This window comes from Erythrolamprus reginae, chromosome 6 (genome assembly GCF_031021105.1).
Source record: "Erythrolamprus reginae isolate rEryReg1 chromosome 6, rEryReg1.hap1, whole genome shotgun sequence".
In the NCBI taxonomy this organism is placed as follows: domain Eukaryota; kingdom Metazoa; phylum Chordata; class Lepidosauria; order Squamata; family Dipsadidae; genus Erythrolamprus; species Erythrolamprus reginae.
Genome location: NC_091955.1, coordinates 65360131 through 65387990, shown reverse-complemented (window position 1 = coordinate 65387990; position 27860 = coordinate 65360131). Strand labels below are relative to the sequence as shown.

At 39.2% G+C, this 27860-nt stretch overlaps 1 protein-coding gene across 1 annotated transcript in view; it reads left to right on the top strand.

Moving 5' to 3' along the window:
* Positions 1 to 27860, top strand: part of CACNA1I (calcium voltage-gated channel subunit alpha1 I) — a 495583-nt gene that overhangs the window by 38664 nt on the left and 429059 nt on the right. The window contains exon 2 of the mRNA XM_070754808.1: positions 8067 to 8377. Within this exon, the coding sequence (XP_070610909.1) occupies positions 8088 to 8377 (290 nt within the window). The 5' untranslated portion in view covers positions 8067 to 8087. The remainder of the gene's footprint in view (positions 1 to 8066; positions 8378 to 27860) is intronic.

Here is a 27860-nt window from a genome sequence, read left to right as displayed (position 1 = left end):
AACTGTATAATGGTAGATGTGCATCTTTAGGATGAGAAGGAACAGAAAGGCAAAGTAAGTATTCTGGAATTCAAATTCTGAGAATTGGGGAGATTTGCTGCTGATTCTGGAGATGTGGCATTTCCAAATCTGTAGATAAGTCATCCTTCTGCATATTGATGCTGTTTTAGCTGCAGCAACACACCCACAGTTGGAATATTAGAAGTGGTGGGAATGTTTTATTTTAAAAATGGAACAATATGTAACTGTAACTTTTATTCTAAAATATTTAAAATATTTTTTCAAGTTACTCAGATTAACAATGTACAGTATTTTGAAAGCAAGCCAATCTTTTTTTAAAAAAAGAAAGGAAATAATAGAACATTCCGTTGATGGACAGCTTTCTTTTCCATCATCCAGATTTTCTAGCAAAATATTTGTATCTTTACAGAATTAAGAAAACTCCAGTATGATGTAAATTTGTTTCCAGTGTGTTATATTGGTTTTAATATGCAACCCATTTATGTCTAATCCTGGTGCCTCGGAGTAAGCTGATTTCAGATAGAAAGAAATGAAATAAGAATTATTAAAACAAAGTAGATTTGGGTATAAAAATACACACGAAAGAGTGTGAGGCAGTGGAACATCTTGAATGATCCAGAATATCTCCGAGACCGCCTGCTGCCGCACGAATCCCAGTGACCGATTAGGTCCCACAGAGTGGGCCTTCTCCGGGTCCCGTCAATTAAACAATGTCGGTTGGCGGGCCCCAGGGGAAGAGCCTTCTTTGTGGTGGCCCCGACCCTCTGGAACCAACTCCCCCCGGAGATTAGAACTGCCCCTACTCTCCTTGCCTTTCGTAAGCTCCTTAAGACCCACCTGTGTCGTCAGGCATGGGGGAACTGAGACATCTCCCCCGGGCATATACAATTTATGAGTGGTATGTGTGTATGTATGTGTGTTTAGAAAATGGGGTTTTTAAAATGTTTTTAGTAGAAATTTAGATTTGTTGTAAACTGTTTTTTCACTTTGTTGTGAGCCGCCCCGAGTCTGCAGAGAGGGGCGGCATACAAATCTAAATAAACATAAACATAAATAAACAAACATTGCTGGAATGCCTAATGACAATTCGATGAAGAGAAGAAAGACTCTCCAGATAAATAGCAGGAAGTCCAAAGTATTTACATCAGGGATCTCCAACCTTGGCAACTTTAAGACTTGTGGACTTCAACTCCCAGAATTCCTCAACCAGCAAAGCTAGCTGAGGAATTCTGGGAATTGAAGTCTACAAGCTTTAAAGTTACCAAGGTTGGAGACCTCTGGTTTAGATTAAGCAAAGTTTATTGAAATGGAGTGTGTATTATAGAACAGAAAATATAGTTTACAAACAGAAAAATTGCAGGAAAGATAACATTCAGTGTTGAGGGAAGAGATTAAGGGTGGGGGGAGGGGAGAAAGAGAGAGAGAGAACCTCTGTGTTTTGGATCATTGGCATTAATAAATCCTGTGGTGTTGAGAACTGGATTTTTCTATGAGCTGATACTTTAAAATAGTCTTGGGTTGCTATCTAGGCCAACGGCTGGCTATTCTATGATGCCCTGTTCATAATGCAGAATGAGAAGGCTCTTTTCATTACATAGAGATTTGGAAGGCCATTGTATAAGACACTGGAAAGAAATATCCTGCAGTTTTCTGTCTTTATTTCTGTTCTGTTCTTGCACTTCACTATTAAAAATGTCTGTATATGTTTCTCTCCCCCACCTCTCCCTCCTCCTTCTCCCCCTCCCCCTCCCCCTGTGTCTTTCTCTCTGTGTATCCTAAAGTACTTTCTGTCTGCTGAATCTTCTCAAATGCAGGAGAAAACCAGAATAATCACAAATATTTGCATAGCTCCTCCTTTCCCCCCTCAACTCAAACAATTGATGCTTTATATAAATGCAAATCCATTAAAACTACATTGAACATCCCTTTGAAAATTATTATTAAAAGACAACAGTAAATGAAATCATTAAAGCTAGAGGCATCTTTAAAACTGCGTAATTTTATCGTTGGATTTCATGTATTGAGGCCACTTTTTCAGATGAAGGAAATAAATCTCTTTCAAGGAAATTGCGTAAGCATATTTTGTTGTGAAGGGTGGAGTAAATATGAGAGAGAGAAAGAAGAGTTGGTGATGGAAATTGGAAGGATTATTCCAGTGATGGGCCAGGAACGGCAAGGAACGCAGTTCCGGTAGCAAAATTTGGAGCTCCACCCCAGAACACCCAATTTGCAGTGAAAGATGTTGAAACAAAATGCATAAGCCATGCCCACAGTGTGGTAGTAAAGATTTCGGTAGCCCATCACTGGGTTACTCCCAAAACCTGTTTATTCTACTTGCCACCTGTTGTGGTTACTCTGGCCCAGCTCCTGCCCCAAGGAATGTGCAGGTGGATGTGGGGGAGACATCCACATGCCGCAGGCCTGTTTTGCTCCCGATGAAGCCTCCTCTGACCAAGGCAGCATGAATGACAGGGAAGAGGGGAATTTGGCAGACAGCCCAGGAGGAGATCAATCATCTGTATCATCTTTGGATTCTGAACAAGAATTAATGACACATCCACGCATGCGTAGAGTGATGCATAGGAGACAACAACTAAAGGATTATTACAAGAGAAAATGAGGCCACCTGTGGTTGGGTGGGGCTCCAGTAATTAGGGCTCCTGCTATAAATAGCAGCGTGTGGGTTTGGCCGTTGTGAAACAGCATCTGATCGCAGTTCATCAGGAATTCTGTGTTGCTGGTTTCTGGACTTTCTTTGTTGATTTTTCACGCCTTTGAAAACAAAGCAGAGCAACGTGTGTGTGTGTGTCTCACTTTGTTGGAAGAAGAAGGGGTGGGAAGTTTCTTCACAGCTGCTAGCTAAATACTTAATGACTGCTTAAGGTTAATTGTACAGACTACCCGTTTGTTTTGGGACGAGTGCTCTTTGCAATACAAAAAGAGTGCTTAGTTTATTTTGAATTTTGGGATAAAGAACATTGTTTTGAATTTTCAAACGTGTTTGTGTCTGAAATTTGTACCCTTGAATTTTCGGGAGGCTCCTATTAGAGAGCCCGGCAGAACACCACCTGTGGTAGTTATCCTTCCTGTGACTGCCCAGCAAGTTTCTTTAAATAAAATCCAGGTCAAATCTCAACCTTTTTTTGGTCTGCCGCATGAATCCCAGCGACTGGTTAAGTCCCACAGAGTTGGCCTTCTCCGGGTCCTGTCGACTAAACAATGTCGTTTGGCGGGACCCAGGAGAAGAGCCTTCTCTGTGGCGGCCCCGACCCTCTGGAACCAGCTCCCCCCGGAGATTAGAACTGCTCCCACCCTCCTTGCCTTTCGTAAAGTTCTTAAGACCCATCTCTGCCATCAGGCATGGGGGAACTGACACATCTCCCCCGGGCCTATACAGTTTATATATGGAATGTTTGTGTGTTTGTTTGCTTTTAATAATGGGGTTTTTAGTGTTTTTTAAATTATTAGATTTGTTCTTACATTGTTCTTGTTATTGTTGTGAGCCGCCCCGAGTCTACGGAGAGGGGCGGCATACAAATCTAATAAATAGATAGATAGATAGATAGATAGATAGATAGATAGATAGATAGATAGATAGATAGATAGATAGATAGATTTAAACAACCCTGAGCTGATCCAAGGTCTTCTCAACCCCTTTCCCATTCTCCAAAGTCCTGGTGCACTGAACCCAAAGCCAGGCAAATGATTTTAGCAAATGAGACACAAAACTCTTCACACAGTTTTCCCATTTTCTGGTAGCAGCTGATAATTTGTCATCCTTTTGTGACAAAATGCCTACTAGTGGAGCAGGCCTTGTCATAGACAATTGGTGGCATTTCTTAAAATCCAGTCAACAGTCATTATAAGCTTTTGAAAGCTATTGAGTGGGGCATTTGGTATTAAATCCAGCAGTGTTTCAGGTTTTTTTAAAAAAAATAAAGAGTCCTATGTTCTATTATTTCTTGTAACCTTTGGTTCTTTTTGTATTAATTATATTGAAGAAGCCAGTATTGTACAGTTCTCTCATTTTATTACAGGATTGGTTTTGAAATAATTAAAGGCAGATGAAATAGCGTTTCAGTAGGTGTTTTGTTTCTCGAATGGGCTTAGTTCCTTCTTGTACTGGATTGTATCAGAGCAAATTGTACTGATTTACTTGCTAAGTTGAATTTAGGTGTTTACTTTCAGAAAAGGGATCAAGACCTCCTCTTTTAGAAAGATTTATTATTTTATTTATTGAATTTTTATGGCTGCCCGTCTCACAGATTTTCAGTTTGAAATCAGTTAATATTGGTTTTGAAATCTTTTTGTCTTATTTTACTTATTTTTCTTGCTAGTTATATTTATTAAGCTTTTCTTAAAAATATAAAGAATAAAGAATAAATGACAAAATGAAAGAAAGAAAAAAGAAAGGGAAACTAAAAACCAAGTTTGGAAATAAAATGACATACAATATCTTTTCAAATGATGGTTACTGTTGTGTCCAGAGGACAGTTAGGCCTTGTACCCGCCCCATATTCCTTGGGCGGGAAAATGCTACAAGATGATTGGTTGGCTGAGCCTGGCAGCTAGGGGTATATATAGCTGCCAGGCACGGCCATGTTGTTGTCTTGTTTTGTTCCTTAAACCGTTACCTTCTGCTCTGTAATAAAAAGAACCGTTACTTACGCTAAGTCTGCAGTCCTTCATTCCGGCAAGGATCTAACAGTTACAATTTTATAAACTCTCCTCCCTCTTAGTTCCTTCAACCCCACATGGAATCAAAGTCAACTTTTAGACTCGTAAGCCATCATTTCATTTCTTTCTGTTTTAGCGAGATGTCCATATTCCAAACTTTCAAACAAGTTTTTGTTCTTTTCTTCTCGATTTTGCCATTCCTGTGATTCTGATATTTTCACAACCCGTTCCTGTGCTGTCATAATAACATCATTCTCCCATCATTGTTTATACAATTATCTTGCTAAGCTAGAATGCTTTTGAAAAGAAAATGCAGTTTTCATGGCATATATGGATCCATTGATGTGGTTTATAGTTTGTATTTAGGATTGATATTGGTTTGATAAAGCAGCAATTTCCTAATTTGATAATTAATATTGGAAGCCCTGAATTAGGAGATGAAGTGGATAAATGGAGTGAGACATCCATGTCTGAGAAGATAAAATGCCAAGTTGCACAATCAAATTGGTACACACTAAGAGACTGCTGGGTCAAAAAGCCAGGATTCTGAGCCAGGATTCTGTGCCAGTTAGTAGGGAACTAGAATGATTCAGGAAGCTGACAAGTATGGAAAGGAAGGCCTGCTCTTTCTCAGCAGCTACTATTGAAGATGTGTTGTTTTATTTAGGAGTAAGCAATTAAATAGAGGTTGATTCCTACTATTTTTTGGGTGGGCACTGGGGGGGGGGGAGAGTTTATGCAGACTCCTTTTAAACCAGTGGTGGATTGTTCTTGGTTTGGCGAATCGGTGTCAGCAGGAGGATCCGCTCATCCACCCAGGATGTTTCTGCATGTGCACGTGTGCGCAAACTGGTAGCAATCAGATTTAGAACCCACCATGTTTTAAACCCATCTAAATCGGTGGCCACCCTTTTATAGGATGGCTGTGCCTACACAGTTGAATGATACATCCTACACACTTGTGTAAAAACCTTTTTGCTTTTATTGATGCTGAATCATACTGCATTCAGTTTTAATGGAAATAAAGAATGCAGTAGATCCAGGATCTATCTATCTATCTATCTATCTATCTATCTATCTATCTATCTATCTATCTATCTATCTATCTATCTATCTATCTATCTATCTATCTATCTATCATCTATCTATCTATCATCTATCATCTATCTATCTATCTATCTATCTATCTATCTATCTATCTATCTATCTATCTATCATCTATCTATCTATCTATCTATCTATCTATCTATCATCTATCTATCTATCTATCTATCTATCTATCATCTATCATCTATCTATCTATCTATCTATCTATCATCTATCTATCTATCTATCTATCTATCTATCTATCTATCTATCTATCTATCTATCTATCTATCTATCTATCTATCTAGCTAGCTAGCTAGCTAGCTAGCTATCTAGCTATCTAGCTATCTAGCTATCTAGCTATCTAGCTATCTAGCTATCTAGCTATCTAGCTATCTAGCTTCCTACCTACCTACCTACCTACCTACATATCTGTCCATCTATCTATCTATCTATCTATCTATCTATCTATCTATCTATCTATCTATCTATCCATATACATACCTACCTACCTACCTACCTACCTACCTATCCATCTATCCCCATGTATCCATCTATCCACCTACCTACCTACCTACCTACCTACCTACCTACCTACCTATCTATCTATCTAATCTATCTATCTATCTATCTATCTACTTACCTACCTACCTACCTACCTACCTACCTACCTACCTACCTATCTATCTATCTATCTATCTATCTATCTACTTACCTACCCACCTACCTACCTATCCATCTATCCATCTATCCCCATCTATCCATCTATCCACCTACCTACCAACCTACCTACCTACCTACCTACCTACCTACCTACCTACCTACCTACCTATCTATCTATCTATCTATCTATCTATCTATCTATCTATCTATCTATCTATCTATCTGCTTGACTTCTATCCACCCAATCCTAAAAGGACTCATGTGGCACCAAACATTCTGTTGGCTACAACATGGGTCATATTTAACATTCTGACATAATACGAGACAATTTTGCAGGGCATATTGGTTGTCAAGCTATTTGACCCTGGATCCAGAGAACTCACATCCCCAGTATACTAATCAGGATGGTGCAGACGCCTTGTTTTTTTTTTTTAAATTGGTGGATGGATGGTAATAATGATTCTATTTTTTTAAAATGAAACAAAATGTTTTTCATTAAATGGCATGAAAAGGAGTTAGGATAAAGCGTTCAGTATGAACTGGAGTTTTAGCTAATCATTTCATGGTCCAACATTGTTTCTTGTCAATGCAAGAATCAGCCAAAAATGAGAGAGAATCATGAGCCATGGTAGCACAGTGGTTAGAATGCAATATTGCTGGCTAATCCTGTTGACTGCTAGCAGTTCAACAGTTTGATTCTCATGTACTGAAAGTTGACTCACCCTTTCATCCTTCCAAGGTCGGTAAAATGAGGACCCAGATTGTTGGGAGGAATATGCTGACTCTGCAAACTGCTTAGAGCAGAGGTCTTCAAACTTAAACAAGATCTAAATATTGCCCACAAGATCATATGCTGCAATGTCCTGCCTGTCGGCGACTACTTCAGCTTCAACCACAACAACACAAGAGCACACAACAGATTTAAACTTAATATTAACTGCTCCAAACTTGACTGTAAAAAATATGACTTCAGTAACAGAGTTGTCGAAGCATGGAACTCATTACCGGACTCCATAGTGTCATCCCCAAACCCCCAACACTTTGCCCTTAGATTATCTACAGTTGACCTATCCAGATTCCTAAGAGGTCAGTAAGGGGTGAATACAAGTGCACTAGAGTGCCTTCCGTCCCCTGTCCTATTGCTCTCCTATATCTCCTATACCTTTCTCCTATTCCTATATCTCTTCTTCTATTCTTCCATTGATATGTTCTATCACTATACCTTCTTCTCTATTATTTCTTAGATATATTTTACTATGAGTATCTCCTCTATAACCTTCATCATGTATTTTGCTATGTGTATATAGATATATACCCACTAAAACCCTCATTGTATATTGGACAAAATAAATAAATAAATATAAATAAATAAATAAATAATAAAACTTGGCAACTTTAAGATGTCTGGACTTCAACTCCCAGAATTCTCCAGCCAACATAGCTGGCTGGAGAATTCTGGGAATTGAAGTCCACAAGTCTTAAAGTTTCCAAGTTTGGGGACCCCTGGCTTAGAGGGAGCAGTAAAGCACTGTGAAGTCTATATCTAAGTGCTATTGTTATTGCTATATTATCCACTGGGAGGAAATGTTCAACTACCCTTTTTTTTTAATGCCTTTCAGGAGTTCTCATTTTGTGCCAGCATGGCAGAGCATGGCTCCCACCACTCTTCTGCCTGGCATTTGGGGAGCCCATCGATTCCCAACAGCCCTACAATGTGCTCCCTGGAACACGTGGATCTGGGAATGAGTGAGCCACCGACTTCATTGGAACAGCCACCGCCGTCCCCAGACCTCGAGGACAATGAGGATGATGCTGATGTGCCCCCACCGGACCCAAATGTACCCTATCCTGATTTGGCCCCCGTGGTTTTCTTCTGCCTAAAACAGACAACCAGCCCTCGTAGTTGGTGCATCAAGATGGTGTGCAATCCATATCCTTTATAAGCTGTGAACGATCCCTTCTAGCCCCCTCCCCCCTTTTTCCCCCTCTCTGTCCTCTCTTTGCTGCCTTGTCTTTGCTGATCGCCTGACAGGTAAGTGGTGGCATTCCATATATATTTAATGAATCGGTTGGTTCCTTGTGTTATCTTTACACACTACTTTGAGGACAGCATATGTGATCAAAAAGAGTTGCTTGCAAAAGGGAGAGAAAATGTAACAAGCTTTTAGATATGTATTTTATTTTCAATGTAACAAGCTTTTAGATATGTATTTTATTTTCATTCCTCTCTTTATCTTTCTGTGTTGACACACACACACACACACACACATACATACATACATACATACATATATATATATATATATATATATATATATATATATGTTAAATGTTTTTTTTTTGTTTTTTTGTTTTGCTGAATTTGAAAATTAAGGGAGACTAGGATAGATCTATTTCGGCCTTATTTTGGCCTCATCAGCTAGCCATACCCACTGGGATTTGAACCTGCAACCTTTGCCTTGTAAGGCAGAGAATTATCCTCTAGGCTACAGTATCCAATCCCTTCAGCTCTGCACCAGGGAAGGGTTACATATTTTTGTGTCAATCACCCTGGTGTATTGAAGGAACATCACAGCTCCTTATTTGCCTCTCAGCCCAACCCAGAGCCATTTCCAAGGCAATTAATTTTATTGATAGCTGACAATTCTGTCTGTATGTGTCACATGTTTTTTTGCTGAATTTGAAAATTAAGGGAGACTAGGATATATACACACATATATATGTATATATTGCATGACTAGAGCAAAACTGGTTGGTGCTGGTGTTGTTAACTTGCCTACAGAATTGCTATACATTCATATATTTATTTTAAAATGCTAATAGTGACATGGATTCTGAGACAACCTTTCCAAAGCTTGTGCTATTTAAATGTATTGGGTCTCTGGGTAAGGATTATAGAAATGAAAATACTGCAATAGAATTTTGGCCAAAGTTGTTCTAGAAAAGAACATTTTAAATTATGTAAACTTTATTTTAAGAGTAAGACTGATTTGTAATTATTTTTTTTTTAGAGAACATTCAGTGTTATCCTATTTTTTCACTGCCCTTCTTCATTGCCAAAATAGATATTGGATACTTTGAAATGAAATGCTGTTGTATACAACAATTCTTAGCTAAGACAATCCTTCTTTTTTGTGGAATGGGTTTGAAATCCAGAACTTCTAACCTGTGTAATCTTCTGGAATGCTGGGGAAAGGTGACTAAATTATTATTAATTCTAGAACAGATTAACTATTTTAGAAATGTTTAATTTATAGTTTTGTACCAAAATGCAATACTTTAAGCCTCAATGTCCTACAGAAAAAACATTTTGTAGTTAAGGGGTATGTAATATCTCTATGACATTTACGCAACAATCTGTACAGAATTAATTGTTCTGATGTTATATTAAGGATTTGTTATATGTAAAATAACAGTTTTCCCAGTATGAATCTAACTGAATCTTTATTTTGGGACAGGTGGCCTATGATCTGAAAGAGCACATTGTTGAGTATTTTAACAATGGTCAGTTTTTGGATAGCTTTACGAGTCATCACCATTGAACTCTAAAGCATGGTGGATTGATTAGAGAGTCCTACCTTTGAGAACTTAGGTATCTAACTGTAGAAGCTTGGGGATTTTCTTAGCAGTATTCACGGTGAACAGTTCATGGTCAGTTTTTGGATAGCTTTACGAGTCATCACCATTGAACTCTAAAGCATGGTAGATTGATTAGAGAGTCCTACCTTTGAGAACTTAGGTATCTAACTGTAGAAGCTTAGGGATTTTCTTAGCAGTATTCATGGTGAACAGTTCATGGTCAGTTTTTGGATAGCTTTACGAGTCATCACCATTGAACTCTAAAGCATGGTGGATTGATTAGAGAGTCCTACCTTTGAGAACTTAGGTATCTAACTGTAGAATCTTGGGGATTTTCTTAGCAGTATTCACTGTGAACAGTTCTTCCAAAAGTCATGTCCAATTTTGGAATTAAGATATAGTGAGCATTGGATGAGATTGTTCTCAAGCAGCTTCTCTGTTTGATCCTAAGGGAGCTCCTTAGTTTACCAAGAAGCTGTCAATGATGAAGCAGCAAAAATAATGTCCAGAGCATTGTGATGGAAACAAGAGCTGAGTTTGACCAAATACTGCTATGAGTCTAATGTCAACAGCAATAAGGGTGGTAAAGCATCAGTATATCTCTGCTCTTACTGCATTGGCAGAATGTCATTCAGTGGCATTGTTTGCAGCGGCATGTTTCCTTTTGAGGAAAGAGAGGCAAGTCATATCTCCCTGCAGGCTGATGTAACATTTTTGCCAGTTGTTTTGCTGAGAAAAATCATTCATATTTACTGCAATGCTGCATGTATAGATCCAAAGGACGTGACTTGGAAAGGGTGTTTTGAAATCATCTGGCATTTGCTTGAGTTTGTGAATTCTGAAGAAATGGTCAGGTCTCTCTTACACTTGAATTTTGTGATCTAGGGGCTTCATCTTTGGAAGGTCACTAGGGATGTGTGCAACTAAATACGAGAGTCCGTTAGTGCTTCTTTGAGGGAAGGAAAAAAAACTTCCTTGAAAGAGGCTACAGTACATTTCTTCCTCAAGAAGTCATCCTTTACTCAGGCTGCATTAGATAGCTAGCATTTGTTTCTAACCTTTCATGCCTAGGAAGGAACTTTTTGTGCTTTTTAATATTAGATTTGTTTTCAATTCAATTAAATTCAATTTATTAGATTTGTATGCCGCCCCTCTCCGAAGACTCGGGGCGGCTCACAACAATAATAAAAACAATATTCCAGTGAAAACAAACACTCTCCTTCACCCCAAGAGGCCTCCGAAGGCCAAAAATGCCCTATTGGAGCCTCTGTGCGAACCAAAAATCATCTGGCCAGCATGCAGATGTATGCTGGAGCTGAACTAGGGCAACAGCTGTGTGCCAGTAGATATGGCTGTGCATGCCAGCTGTGGCACACGTGCCATAGGTTCACCATCACGGCCCTAGAATATAAATTGTGAGCAAACCCCAGTCCTTCCTAGCACTGTTAATGTAACCTAGTGGGGTAATGGAACATCTGCAAGAAAACAACCAAGCTTAGAAAACACCAAGGACCCCTCATTTCTATCACAAAGTAGGAGATGTGGTAGCTAAAGCTTAAGAACAAGGATGTCATTCTCAATTCCCAGTGGAAGATTCCAAATAAAACTGGATTACTCTTTAGATCATTTATTCCCTCAACTAATTGATCCATCGCATTAAAGAAATACATACAAACATATTTTCAAAGGGCACAAAGGAATATAGAAATGCCAACTTTGGATAAAAATGCATACAATATAAATGCATGTTCATGCTTATTTAATTCACAGAAAAGGAAATAGAACAGACCCATAATGTAACATATGCAAAATGTGTAAATCCCCACACACAATTAAATTAGAAATCAGCTCAAGAGCAATAAAATCTATGTACTTAAAATTCAGACTTTATATGTTATATAATCTGTAAGTGCCCTGTCAGTGTGGAGCACAGTCAAAATTGTGCTAGTGCCAGCACTAAACAAGCTTTGCAGAGCAATATGTGGCAAAGAGGTGTTTTTCACTTTGTGTACATTAAGAATTCATGGTGACATTTTTCTTCAGAACAATTGGGAGGGATGTTGTAATGTTGATTTCTCTCCATAAAATTTCATTTAGTCCACTGTGAGAACGAGGTATTATAGAACTAAGCTTGGTGTTCTAAGAGTTGAGAACAGGACTCTTGAAATATTGTTGTTGTTGGGGAAATTGCACCCAGCATATAACATTACTAGCTAAGCTGCTGCTACAGTAATATACCATGAAAGGGTTGCAAACTTCCCCCCTTTTCATAATCCCAGTTAGAATAGTATAATGATAATTCCTTTTCCAAAGATGTAATAAATCATTTTCTCTCTTTCTGTCTCTGTCTCTCCCTCTCTCTTCTCAAGGATAAATTTAGATATAAAGCTGATTTGAGAGTGTATGTATGGCTGAGTTGTGTTAGAGTGATCACAGACCTAATTAGAAAAAAAGCCTTATTTTTTTTTACTTAGTGTATTTTTATAGCCACACATCTTAGAATCATATGAGTGAGCAGCATGCAATGCAACAGTTAAAAATCCCATAGCAATCTAAAACAAGAAAAAATAAACAAAGCAGACAGAATAAAGACATAAAATAAACAGATGAAATCCAATAAACAGGAGAGCAAAGATCACTTAATCTCATACAGCCCATCTTGCAGGCTGTTCTTGGGGGCCCCCAAGGCCGGTAAAGGGCCTTCCAGAAGTCTAACAGAGATGGGGCTAATCTCAATAAACCTTATATTTATTTATTTATTTATTCATTTGTCCAATACACAAATACATAGGAAGAAAAATAGACATGTGATAATATAAATGAGGGTGAAAGTGAACTTAGAGGAGAGGATATATGAAAGGAAGAGAGTATATAAGATAGGAGAAAGAAAGAAAAGACAATTGGACAGGGGACGAAAGGCACACCAGTGCACTTATGCACGCCCCTTACTGGCCTCTTAGGAACCTGGAGAGGTCAATCGTGGAGAGTCTAAGGGAGAAGTGTTGGGGGTTAGGGGTTGACACAATTGAGTCCGGTAAAGAGTTCCACGCTTCAATAACTCTATTGTTGAAGTCATATATTTTTTACAGTCAGGTTTGGAGCGGTTTGTATTAAGTTTGAATCTGTTGCGTGCTCTTGTGTTATTGTGGTTGAAGCTGAAGTAGTCATTGACTGGTAGGACGTTGCAGCATATGATCTTGTGGGCAATACTCAAATTGTGTTTTAGGCGCCGTAGTTCTAGGCTTTCTAGGCCCAGGATTCTTAGTCTATTTTCGTGGGATATTCTGTTTCTAGTGGAGGAGTGAAGGGCTCTTCTGGTGAAATATCTTTGGACATTTTCAAGGGTGTTGATGTCTGAGATGTGGTATGGGTTCCAGACAGATGAGCAGTAGTCTAGTATAGGTCTGGCAAAAGTTTTGTAGGCTCTTGTAAGTAGTGTGAGATTGCCTGAGCAGAAGCTGTGTAGGATCAGGTTAACAACTCTAGATGCTTTTTTGGCGATGTTGTTGCAGTGGGCTTTAGCACTTAGGTCATTCGATATTAGTATTCCAAGGTCTTTTACTGAGTGTGGGTTAGCAGTGAGTGATTGTTTATTCAGTTCATATGTGCGGTTTGGATTCTTTTTGCCAATGTGGAGGATAGAGCATTTGTTGGTTGATATTTGAAGTTGATATTGATATTTGAAATAAAGTTATGTTTGTAGAAACCCAGCTAGGTAGCCCAGAGAGTTCATATTATTATAATATGAACATACTAGTATGGATGCCAGATATTTCAGATATTCCTGCTGCTTTCCAAAATACACTAAATTGTGGATTTTATCAAGATTTTGTTCCATTGCAAGGCATAGATACAACTATTATGCAACACATACCCTGCAGAGCCACACATAATGTATTCCGTGAGATTTCACATAGGAAAATTAATGTTGCATTTTGTAGGTATATTTATTGGACAGGATGCAGCGGAAGGTTCTGATAAAATATTTGTAACTAAGAAGACAAGCTGAAATCCAACAGGGAGTGCAACAAGGGACTGGTCACATATCTACGAAGCGTTATAATGCTTGTTAGCTATGATGTTACTGTCAGTGGAATGCATGTGTATAATATGTGTGTTTGTGTTTACGAGAAAGAGAGAATCAAATGGTATTAGTGCTGCTGAGTACCCAGAGAAAGGATTGCTGTGCCATCTCTCTTTCAGATCTTTGCTTTGTTGGTTTGTGAGCTCTCCGAGAACATAGTATTAAAATTGCAGATTGTTGCTGTGGAAACAAATTGTAAACACGGATACCTTTTGGTGCCAGCCACATCTCTGATGTTGGAAGTAGGGTAGGAGAAGCAAATAATTTTTCTTTGGGATTTTTTTTAAAAAAATTGACAGTCTGCAAGTGCAATAGTGAATTTAACCTTGCCCTCCTGATTGGGTGGGACAATGATATGTGCCTTTCCAGAGAAAATTTACACTAGTGCCTATTGGCCCTCTAAGGCTGTGATTTTCAACCTTTTTTGAGCCGCGGCACATTTTTTACATTTTAAAATCCTGGGGCACACCACCAACCAAAATGACACAAAATGACACCCTAAGACACTTTCCTCTCTTTTTTCATCCCTGTCTCCTCCCCACCCTTGTGTGTGTGTGTGTGTGTGTATGTGTACACATTCTTGAACCATTTCCAAAAAACAGGTGAGGGCTGGGGTTTTTTTCTCTCTTATTCTTTGGGTGCTTTTTATCATATGCTTTAAATCAAGAGTCACTTGTCTCTCTTTTGTTTCTCTCTCTTTCCTCTCATTCTATGTCTCAATCATTTTCTCATTTATCTTTTTTCCCTCCCCTTTTTGCTCATTTTTTCTCTCTCTCTTTCTCTCTTGCTTTCTTTCTCTCTCTTTCTCTTTCTCTCTTGCTTTCTTTCTCTCTGACACTTGCTTTCTCTCTCTTTCTCTCTTTTCTCTCTCTCTCTTGCTTTCTCTCTCTCTCTCACACACTCTTTCTCTCTCTCTCTATTTCTCTCTCTCACTCTCTCTCTTTCAGCAAAAAGTTGCGAGACTGGAACCTGAGCTTCCTTTTTCGTGGCACATCTGACCATGTCTCGCGGCACACTAGTGTGCCATGGCACACTGGTTGAAAAACACTGCTCTAAGGTGTACTGGATTAGTAAAACAGTTATAAATGCAATCCTTTTTGTAAAAAAAATAGGCTTAATATAAGGTAATAGTTACAGAATCTTGCAACTTCCCTCCTCCCTCCTTTGTCTTCCTGAAAACAAGGGTCAAAGGTCAAATAAGAGATGCTTTCTTAGATTGCATTTCTGATCCAAATTTCTTTTATCTGATTGTTGTCTTGGTTGCAATTTTTGCTCCTATTGCTCAAGGTTATTTCTACTTCTCATTATATCTGCTTTGAAAGGTTGTATTCAACTTGATTCTGTACCCTTGATGATATACCGTAATTTGCAGCAATAGATTTGCTCATAATATCAAAAGATACTGATAAAATTGAACGGGTCCAAAGACTGTATTTCTTTCTTGAAATACGAGCTGATTTTTTTTTTAATTATGAATTTTCTTTCCCTGAGTTATCCACTTTTTAAAAATCAGGATCAACAATGTACAGTGGTACCTCATGATACAAACTTAATTGGTTCCAGGAGGAGGTTCGTAAAGTTTGTAAGATGAAACAATGTTTCCCATAGGAATCAATGTAAAAGCAAATAATGCCTGCAAATCCTTCAGGAAAATCCCAAACTTTAGAAGGGAGGCAAACAGAGGGCAGGGAGGAGCAGCTAAAGGGGGCAGGTGGAAGAAGCAAGGCTAGGCTAAAGGGTGAGTGGGGAGGAAGAAAGGCAAGGGGGGCACCCCTCCCTTTTCTTTCTTCAAAAGACACCGTTTCAGTGTCTTTGCAAGCATGCAAAATCTTTACTCCTCCAAGCTGCCCCTCCCTTTTCTTTCTTAAAAAGACACCGTTTCAGTGCCTTTGCAAGCATGCAAAATCTTTACTCCTCCAAGCTGCCCCTCCCTTTTCTTTCTTCAAAAGACACCGTTTCAGTGTCTTTGCAAGCATGCAAAATCTTTACTCCTCCAAGCTGTCCCTCCCTTTTCTTTCTTCAAAAGACACCGTTTCAGTGTCTTTGCAAGCATGCAAAATCTTTACTCCCCCAAGCTGCCCCTCCCTTTTCTTTCTTAAAAAGACACCGTTTCAGTGCCTTTGCAAGCATGCAAAATCTTTACTCCTCCAAACTGCCCCTCCCTTTTTTTCTTCAAAAGACACCGTTTCAGTGCCTTTGCAAGCATGCAAAATCTTTACTCCTCCAAGCTGCCCCTCCCTTTTCTTTCTTAAAAAGACACCGTTTCAGTGCCTTTGCAAGCATGCAAAATCTTTACTCCCCCAAGCTGCCCCTCCCTTTTCTTTCTTAAAAAGACACCGTTTCAGTGCCTTTGCAAGCATGCAAAATCTTTACTCCTCCAAACTGCCCCTCCCTTTTTTTCTTCAAAAGACACCGTTTCAGTGCCTTTGCAAGCATGCAAAATCTTTACTCCTCCAAACTGCCCCTCCCTTTTTTTCTTCAAAAGACACCGTTTCAGTGCCTTTGCAAGCATGCAAAATCTTTACTCCTCCAAGCTGCCCCTCCCTTTTCTTTCTTAAAAAGACATCGTTTCAGTGCCTTTGCAAGCATGCAAAATTTTTACTCCTCCAAGCTGCCCCTCCCTTTTCTTTCTTCAAAAAAGGGGGGGAAAAGAAACCCCTTCATCCCAGCAGCAGCTGCTTGGGTCCGTAAGGTGAAAATAGTTCGGAAGAAGAGGCAAAAAAATCTTAAACACCGGGTTCGTATCTTGAAAAGTTCGTTAGAAGAGGCGTTCGTAAGATGAGGTACCACTGTATCTTTCCCTTCCCTTTTTCACCCCAAATCTAAATGGATAAGAATTGCAGTACTTTGCAGTATTTATTGGTCCATTTAGGAGCTGGAATGAAACCTTTCTATTTCAAGTAATAGGGGAAACAATGAAACTATGCAGCTGTAAGCTGTTCTAAAACCAAAGTGGTATCTCAGGTAAGGGAAAAATAGTAATTAAAACCAAATTCCACATGTCAAATAAATACTATGTTCACACATTACTGAAAATCTGCTATTGCAGAAGCTGTAGCAAATGTTTCTGAGCCAAATATGGAAAAATACAAGAAAGGCATTTATACTTTAAAGCAAGCTGTTGGGCTTTCAATTGCAGTTTATGTTGATGTTTTAACTGTCCTTATATGTATTTAATTTAACTTCATACACATATATTTTTATGTCTATATTGCAAACAAATAAACATACAGATAGTAAAGCTATTGATAGTTGTTTTCTAAGCCCACAACCTGGAAGGACACAGTAGCAGAAGAATTTATCAGTGGGGCTGCAGGAGCTGGAAGTGTGGACTGAACATTTGGCAAGTAATTGGACAGAAGGTCTGTCTAAATATGGACAGAAGGTTGTTCAGCCGTCTTAGAGTCCACTTGGGATCAGTGTGTGAAAGCAGCATCTGAAGAGTGTGTTGTCTTGTGACAAATGTGTAAAAGAGAGAGGAGGGGGACTGTCAAGCATTTTGCTGGTATAAATCGGAAGGTGATTCACTAAATGCAAAACCATTAAAGGGCCTGGGTGGCGCAGCAGGTAGAGTGCAGTACTGCAGACCACTGAAGCTGACCGTAGATCTGTAGGTCAGTGGTTCAAATCTCATCACCGGCTCAAGGTTGACTCAGCCTTCCATCCTTCCGAGATGGGTAAAATGAGGACCTGGATTGTGGAGGCAATATTAGTTTAGTTTAGTTTAGTTTTATTGGATTTATATGCCGCCCCTCTCCGAAAACTCGGGGCGGCTATGCTGGCTCTGTTAAAAAAAGTGCTATTGCTAACATGTTGTAAGCCGCCCGGAGTGTAAGGAAAAGGGCAGCATAAAAAAAAAATCAATCAATCAAACAAACAAACAAACAAGGAAGGAAGGAAAGGAAGGAAGAAAGAAAGAAAAAAAAAGGAAGAAAGGAAGAAAGAAAGAAAGGAAGGAAGGAAGGTAGGAAGGAAAGAAGAAAGAGAGAAAGAAAGAAAGAAAGAAAGAAAGAATGAAAAAAAGGAAGGAAGGAAGGAAGTATCAGGGATGGGTTTGTCTTACCTTCCCTACCGGTTTCGAGGTACAAAAGTCATGTTGGAAGTGCGTGCTTCACATGCGCATGCATGTGTCACATCTAGGTACTGACCCTCTGCATATGCGCAGAAGCCTTTGTGCATGTGCAGAAGCCTTTGTGCATGCACAGAGAGTTATTTGCCAGCCGCTTTCAAGCAGCGGTGAGCAGTTAACCAGTTCAGGGGCATGGCAAGCCAGCCTTCATTACTAGTTTGGTGACAGTAGGCGAATTTCTGCCACTGGTTTCAAATTGGTCCGAACTAGTAACAACCCACCACTGAAGAGTATTCATATTAATGTTGGAGTGCAACCTCTATTTTGTCAATTCAGTGAACAAATAGAGAGATAAGATGTTGTGAATAAATGGGAAAAATGGGATAGAGAAAAAGAGGAGATGCTTTTATTTTCTTTCTACTTTATAAAGACAGCAAGAAGATTGGGAAATAGGTTCGCTGACTATGTGAATTTAAAGACTCTTTAGTCGGGGAACCTAACTCTTATCACAAATGAACACAATACTTCATCTGAAGTATATTTCTGTGCAGTAACTGGAGCATAATTTTGCTTCAAGTGAGGAAGAGAGACGAGTTATGCTAATAAAGCTGGCCTTGTTTTTTTTTAAAATGAGACAATTCTTCATTTTGTTTATCTTTTTACAAGATATATCAGCAAACATTCTGATAAATAAAAAGAGCCTTTAGAAAGTCTCTGCATATTCATTTTAAGGGTCTAAAATGAAAAGTAATATTTCTCAATGAGCAGGCCCAATAAGAGAGCAAGAAATGGAGTAGAAAGCTGAGAATTAAATTATAATGCCAAGAAATTGACTTTATTGAAATATTCAGAATGAATTATATTTTTTCTGGCTTTTACTTTAAAAATGTAAATAAAGAATGTACATTAATCCAATTATAGAATTGGCATTAAATGCCCCTTGGCATTTCATGGGAAATATTCCAGGGGTGGGTTCCACTTATCTTTGCTACCTGTTTGCATAGCTGAAAAAAAGACATTTAAGAGACAAAGAAACCTTTTCCTTAGTGCTTGTGTGTCCTTTTCTTTTTTTCCCTATCCTAGTGGAATCCAGCATACAGATATTCTGTTGCAATTAGAAATTTTCTTCCACCTGTTTTCCTTCAGTTTGATGGAAAAAATTGTTCCCAAGAATTTTATGCAAATTTTTTATTTATTAAATTCTTATCATTGGGGTGCAGGGCTCATGCACTTTAGTTCTGAGATGGTTGAAGGATGTTTTTTTTGTTTTTTTAAAATGGATTTGTATGCCTTCCCTCTCCGTAGACTCGGGGTGGCTAACAACAGTAGTAAAACAGCATATGACAATCCAATATTAAAACAGTTAAAAACCCTTATTGTAAAACCAAACATACATACAGACATGCCATGCATAAAATTGTAAAGGCCTAGGAGGAAAGAGTATCTCAGTTCCCCCATGCCTGGTGGCAGAGGTGGGTTTTAAGAAGCTTACGAAAGGCAAGGATGGTGGGAGCAATTCTAACGTCTGGGGGGAGTTGGTTCCAGAGGGTCGGGGCCACCACAGAGAAGGCTCTTCCCCTGGGTTCCGCAAACGACATTGTTTAATTGATGGGACCCGGAGAAGACCCACTCTGTGGGACCTAACTGGTCACTGGGATTCGTACAGCAGAAGGCGGTCCCTGAGATAGTCTGGTCCGGTGCCATGAAGGGCTTTATTGGTCATAACCAACACTTTGAATTGTGACCGGAAACTGATCGGCAACCAATGCAGACTGCGGAGTGTTGGTGTAATATCGGCATATTTGGGAAAGCCCATGATTGCTCTTGCAGTTGCATTCTGCACGACCTGAAGTTTTCCGAACACTTTTCAAAGGTAGCCCCATGTTGTGGGGGTCCTTTCATTGAATAAAAATATCTGGTGTTATTTGCAATGTCTTATTTTCCCAAGTTTAAGTTAAATCCTACAGGAAGAAATATCATAACACAACTTTTCCCTTGAGTAGGAAGTTTGGTAAGACAGGGGGTTTGCAAAGCAATAGAGTAGGTGTGTAATTAAAAGAAACCAGTAGAAATAGCAGCACATTTACAACAATAGAATAAGCTCAAAAAGGAAAGAATTTCTAAAGAATTCTGAGATAAGAAAAAAACAGATAATTTGTTGGATGAGACTGGGAGAGACAAGACTCAGCACAGTTTTAATTGAAATAGAAGTTTAAATGCCTTAAATAAATATCATTGCTATGTTTTATTTCAATTTCCCCCCAAATCTCTTGATGTTCCTTCTTAATTTCTACTTTACTCCCATCTTTAACATTTATTTATGACGGTTTGCTGGGCAGGAATTTACAAACACTTTGACATCTCTCTCTCTTGCACCTGTATGCATATGTATGCATAGACACATGAATCTTATGGGACCAAGCTTTATCAAACAAGAAGGAAGAAATTGAGTCGTTGATCAGGACTGGCTTAAGGTGGCAGTTTTTAAAATTGTATATGACTAAAGGAAAGGTTTTAATTCCCATCAATTACCCCCCTTTTCTCTTCCTTGTCACTGTTGTGGACCACCAGTGGCCAGTGGGTGAATCTGGCAGCAGATTCGGACAGTGAGGAGGTTGGGGAGGAACATGGGCCAGTCCTGGAGTCTGGTGAAGGCTCTGCATCGGAGGCAGAGATGGGGTCAGGGCAGTCTGACAGCTATCAGTTGCCTTTGGAATCTGACAGCAGTGAGGCAGATGAACAGCTGGAGCGTATGTGCAGAGTTGCCAGACACAAGTAACAGCTAAAGAACACGGAGAAGGGCCTTCTCCGTGGTGGCTCCAACCCTTTGGAATCAACTGCCTCCAGAGATCTGTACTATCCCCACCCTACTGGTCATTCGGAAAGCCTTTAAGACCTGGCTTTTCCGGCAGGCCTGGGATTAGGAATGAGTGAATGTATGAATGATTTTAGTGTTTTTATGTATTTATAGTTTTTTTTTTACTATTGTCATATTTTAATACTGTTTTTAGTAGCAGTGATTATTGTTAGCCACCCAGAGTCCTGCTGGAGTGGGGCAACATATAAATATAACTAATAAATAAACAAACAAGGCTCGATTTGGGAATAAGGCCACAGGTGGACAATGAATGGCCTCCTCCCAGAGAGAATAAAAGCGGAGTGAAAGGGGAGTGGAATTTGTAGGAGACAATTAGTTCATTTCTGCATTCTTGCCAAGTATTGCAGGGTCTGAAAGATATTGGCCTGGCCACTCTCCAAGCCTGATAAAGATTGGTAATTGCGAACTAAAGTGGTACCTCTACTTAAGAACTTAATTAGTTCTGTGACCAGGTTCTTAAGTAGAAAAATTTGTAAGTAGAAGCAATTTTTCCCATAGGAATCAATGTAAAATAATCAAATAATGTATGCAAACCCATTGGGAAAGAAATAAAAGCTCGGAATTTGGGTGGGAGGAGGAGGAGGTTTTTTTTATTGTCCTTCCTTAGTATGACCCTTAATTACTTTTAAAATAGGAAATACGTAGTTAAATAGTATGTTTTTACCCATAAACGCTTGAATGATTTTAATCATTATCTAGAACTGAACTTTTATAGAGATTAAAGAAAATTGAGCTACAGTATTTGCCTAATTTATTATCAAACTGAACCTTGTGGGTTCAGTAGAAAATCTTAAAATGTCACTGTGCTCCTCAACAAATAATACTGTCTATCATTTGTCCTTTTTGTGGCTATTCAAATAATGTGACTTAATCAACTGAAAAAGAGTCCAAGCACCTATTTGAAAAGGTATCTTTTCGGTAAGCCACTCCTACCCAATCACATGACCTTTAAGCCACCCCCGTCACATGATTGTTAAGCCACTCCCACCTGATTACATGGCCGGCAAGCCACTCCTACCCAATTACATGACTATCAAGCCACAGCCACAAAATAAGCTACACCTACAATGGGGCGGTAAAAATTTTGGCAGCTCATCACTGATTTTTGGAGAGTCCTGAAGCTGCATGTAGGCCTGAAGCTCTGATTCAAGTTTTTCTGCTCCAGGAAGTGTTTTCCTGCATTGTATATTTCATCATCTTCCCTTAGAATAGATGCTGAAATTTTGGAGAAGAAAATATTATAGAATTGAGATTGGTTTCAAGGTCTAATCAAACAAAACACGTTTGTTATGATATACTAGTGCAGTTTATGTGCTATAGATTGTTTTATTTCAGACTCTTGAGAATTAAGATGCTCAATGTAGACTAAACAAGAAAATCGGTTAATCATAAACAGAAGGCAGGGAATGCCATGGAATCTATCAAAACCTGTAAATAATGGTACTATTTGCACTTTCACAGAACTCTTCATTCCTGGAAAAAAAATAAACTTTCTATTTTTATTTTTCTTCCCACTTCTTTTCTGATTTAGTCTTTTTAAAATCACATCATGCAACCAGCATGGTGCAATATGGATTTGAACCAGCATATAATTACTTAGCCAACCAAACCATTATTAATCGACCTATATTTATCTTATGAATCTAGAATCGCTGAATAAAAATTAAATGATTATTTATTCCTGCTATTTTTCAGTGCAATGCAGTTACTGAAAGATGTTCCTTCATATCTAGTGGATTGGAATTGGCTGCATATAGTATTTCATGTCAAATATTTATATATTTTTTGTCAAAAGTTGATCTTGATTCCTATGAATATGATGGTGATGAATACACAGCTTCCTTTGCATTAACCAAAATTAAAGCAATCCAAGAAGATTTGGCATTTCTTTATTACCACAATAGGAAAGAATGAACCACTTCAGAATATAGCCAGCTTAGTTTTATTCAATTCACCTGATCATCAATTTGAATTAATTGTATCCATTGTTCTTCATATGATCTTAGCTCTGGGCAAACTTTAATCTGAACACACTCCTCCCCTACAGTGTACATACACACACACACACACACAACTGTGAGAAGGCAATCAATGTGCACTGGGGTATTTTGTATTTCTCTTTTTCTTGATATTGACATTTACCTTTCATTTTTTATTTCTTTATCTCTCCACTTTTTCTTCCTGCTGCTTATCTTATTCTCAGCGGCATGTATCCTGCAGAGGAAGTTCTTTGTCTGATAGCTTTTTTTTTTTAAAATGGACCATTCTTTGTGATGTTTATTACAATAACAATAAAGAAAAAAACTGAACTGAATTAGACCAAAGTTGATTTTTGTATTTTGGGCCAACTATGACTTTTGACTAGCTCACAAATAGAAGGGAGAGCAATGATACCTGTTGTGGTTGGCTCTGAGCCAGCTCCTGCCCCAAGGACTGTGGGGGTGGATGTGGGTGAATCTTCCCAGTGTCAGAGGCCAGTTTTACTGCCGACTGCTTCGGACAGCGAAGCGTGGGAAGCAGGGAGTGACTGTGAAATGGGATCCTCAGAGGGGGTCATGGCAGACAGCCCATGGCAGTCATCCTCATTATCCTTGCTGGATTCAGATGAAGAGACAATCATTGACGTACGCAGCCGCAGGGCAATGACTAGGAAAGAGCAGCTGCATAAATACTACAGGAGATAAGGGAGTTTCACCTGTGGTTGGGTGTGGTTCAACTAATTGGGGCTGCCGTTAAATTGGCAGCATTTTGGCCTCAGAGTGTGGAAGTTTATCCGTTCGGTGACAGAGGAAGTGGCTTTCATCTCAGGATTCTCCAAAGACTCTCTTTGCATTGATACCAGAACTCTGAAATTAAGCCATAATCAAATGTGTGAGTTTGAAAACGTTTGGCTATGACGTCTTCACAGCTGCTTGTTAATTGCTTTGTGTTTGTTTATTGTTTTTCACCACATTCAAGTCTGTTGCTTTGAAGGTGGGCCCTTTGACTACCAAAATGGTGTTTTGCTTCTATTTTACTTTGGATATAAACAGTGTTCTTGACTTTTTCACGTGTGTGTGTCTGACTTTCTACCTTTGTACTTAATTGGGGGCTCGTGCCGCGAGCTCGGCAGAACAGGTATCCTTCCATTCATGTTCCTCAGCTTTACTAACAGAACCATACTGCCTCTCTGATACTAGAAATAGCAATAGCATTTGGACTTACCCTGTTTCTCCAAAAATAAGATGTACCCCGAAAGTAAGGCATGTCAGAGGTTTTGCAGAATTTGCTAATATAAGGCACCCCCCGAAAATAAGGCGTAGTCAAGTTTACATACGGTACAGTGGAAAAACATACGGTACCATTCAAAGCTGTTCATAGCAGTACCATAATAATGTGGCATCCTCTGCTGGCTCCTTCCATCGCTTTGTACCATCCAGTACAGCAGACACAGTCTGCTGCTGTCTCACCGCCATTACAGTCTCCACTACAGTGCATAGATTGTAGTTCCTCTGGTGGCCGGAAGCTGCAATAGCGGGAGTATACTGTTGTACCATATAAGTGCCATCGTTTGTGTGTGTGGGTGCCATACTGACAGGTACCGTACCGTAATCAGTGTACCGTACAGTACACTTTCTTTGGGGGTGTCAGCTTTTCTGCCTGTGAATTTGTCTTATTTGAGAAATATAAGGCACCCCCCGAAAATAAGACGTAGCACAACTTTTGGAGCAAAAATTAATATAAGACAGTGTCTTATTTTCAGGGAAACACGGCATATACCACTTCATAGTGCTTTACAGCACTCTCCAAATGGTTTACAGAGTAAGCATATTGCCCCCAACAATCTGGTTCCTCATTTTACAGACTGTAGAAGAATGGAAGGCTGAGTCAGGATCAAACTCCTGGTTATAGGCGAAATTAGCCTACAATCCTGCATTCTAGCCACTGCATCATCAATAAGATATTAATATTGTATAACATTGTGTAATAGCCATTGATAAATATATGCTCCATGAATTTGCCCAATCCATTATGAAAAATTAGAAAGTTTCAGTTGAAAATGATAGGAAGAACATAAGATTTTAAACTAATGTTTAATAGATTCTTTGGCACACTGACAAAAGAAAGCTCCCAAAATAGATGTGAAAGCATAACTGTAGTTACCAGCGTTTTCTGACTATTCTAACAAGAAAGAAAAAGAAGACACGTGGACTATATTACTGGGGTGATAGGGGGAGATAATTTGAATGTCCTGGATTAGGCAGAGTTTAGAAACCATTCCCTTTTACAGTAAGCAAAATTATGCAAAGTGGAAAATGGTATAAGATATTGGAATCAAAAAGAATTTAAGGCACAAAAAAGAGGAAAAGTAAAAGAAAAGTAGTTCAGTGTAATCTACATGGCATCGGATCAGAATATAATAATAATAATAATAATAATAATAATAATAATAATAATAATAATAATTATTATTATTATTATTATTATTATTATTTATTAGACTTCTTTGCCGCCCCTCTCCGAAGACTCGGAGCGGCTCACAACAAAATACAAAGCACAAATCTAATATTAAAAACAATTATCAAAAACCCATTATAAAAAGCAGTCATACCATCCAATTAAACCATATATAAAATCAAACAGCTAAGGGTCAGTTATGTCCCCCAAGCCTATCTTTGGGACCGCCTTCTGCCACACGAATCCCAGTGACCGATCAGGTCTCACAGAGTGGGCTTCCTCCATTTCCCATCGGCTAAACAATGTCATCTGGAGGGACCCAGGGCAAGAGCCTTCTCTGTGGCGGCCCCGGCCCTCTGGAATCAACTCTCCCCTGGAGATTAGGACTGCCCCCACCTTCCTCGCCTTTCGAAAGCTCCTGAAAACCCACTTATGTTGCCAGGCATGGGGAAACTGATATACCCCTTAGCTACTATGGTTTTCTATGTATGGTTTGTTTAGGTTGTGTGATTGTTTTTTTATAATAAGGGTTTTTTAAATTGTTTTTTAACATTAGATTTGTATATTGTCTATTGTTGTTGTGAGCTGCTCGGAGTCCTCAGAGAGGGGCGGCATACAAATCTAATAAATTATTATTATTATTATGTCAATACAACTCAGCAAACGAGATCACTATGCTGGATTTTGTATTTCATCACCAGTCTGGTGCTTCCCAAGCACCTAGGACTGCGTGATGTAGTGGCAAATTATGTTTGCCCATCCCAGTAAAGTGGCCTTTTGCAATTGACAGACAGAGATTTTGTCAATTCCGATGGTTTTCAAATGTCCGCCGAGATCCTTTGGCATTGCGCCCAGCGTACCAATTACCACTGGGACCACTTTCACTGGTTTATGCCAGAGACGTTGCAGCTCGATTTTTAGATCTTTGTATTTCACTAATTTCTCTAACTGCTTCTCCTCAATTCTGCTGTTTCCTGGGATTGCGATGTCGATGATCCATGCTTTCTTTTTCTCCACAATCAGGATGTCTGGTGTGTTATGCTTCAGAATTCAGTCATTCTGAAGTCGGAAGTCCCACAGTAGTTTTTTAAAATATTATTATTATTATTATTATTATTATTTTTATTATTATTATTATTTTTATTATTATTATTATTTTTATTATTATTATTATTATTATTATTATTTATGGTTAGCTCTGGCCCAGCTCCTGCCCCAAGGACTGTGGATGTGGGGGAGACATCCACATGCTGCAGGCCTGTTTTGCCCCCGGTAGAATCTGATGATGAAGGCTCCTCTGACCAAGAAGACATGAGTGACAGGGAGGAGGAGAGTGGGGCAGACAGCTCAGAAGGAGATCAATTATCTAGCTCCTCCTTGGATTCAGAACAAGAGTTAATGATACAGCCACACATGTGGAGAGCGATGCATAGGCAACAACAACTGAGAGATTATTATCGAAGAAAATGAGGTCACCTTTGGTTGGGTGGGGCTGTGGTAATTAGTGAGGCTGCTATAAATAGCAGCCTGTGGTTTTGGCCATTGTGGAGGATTATCTGATCATTGTGTTTCGTGACTGCTTTACTGACTTTGACCTTTTGTGTGCTGATTTTTCCCCGCTTTGAAACTAAACCAGAGCAAAGTGTGTTTCACTTTGTGAAAGAAGAAGGACTGTGAATTGCCTCACAGCTGCAAGCTAATTATCACAGAACTGATAAGGGACTTGTACAAATTACCAGTTTGTTTGGAGATGAGTGCTCTTTGCTATACCAAAAGAGGGCTTAGGTTAAATGAATTTTCATTATAAAGAACATTGTTTTGAATTTTCAAACGTGTCTGTGTCTGAAATTTGTACCTGTGAATTTTTGGGAGGAGTCTACCAGAGAGCCCGACAGAACAATTATTATTATTATTACATGACACCATCTCCATGCTCCCTTTTGTATCCTTAGCTACCAACTCTACTTCCATCGTATACATGCATCCCTAGAAGTGGCAGGAGCAGAGGTGGGCTGCTAAGGTGAAATGGTGACGTGTGCTCGTCCCTGTGGCTCTGAGTGCTAGCAGAGTCCAGCGTAATTCTGCTCTTGCACCTGGGCAGGTAGCAGAATCACCTTGGTGCGGTTTTTAGCTTCTGTACACACAGAAGCAAAAAACTGTGCCGAAACAAAGGTGCACTTGCATCTCCGCATGCAATTCTTCTATCTGCACAGCTGCAGTAGCAGAATTGCACTGGACTCTGCTAGCACTCAGAGCCACAGGGGCGAGCACACGTCACTGTTCCACCTTAGCAGCCCCCCTCTGGGCAGGAGGGAGTATATGCGAGCTCCTTCTTTAAATGCTGGCTAACAGAATTCCTGGGAATA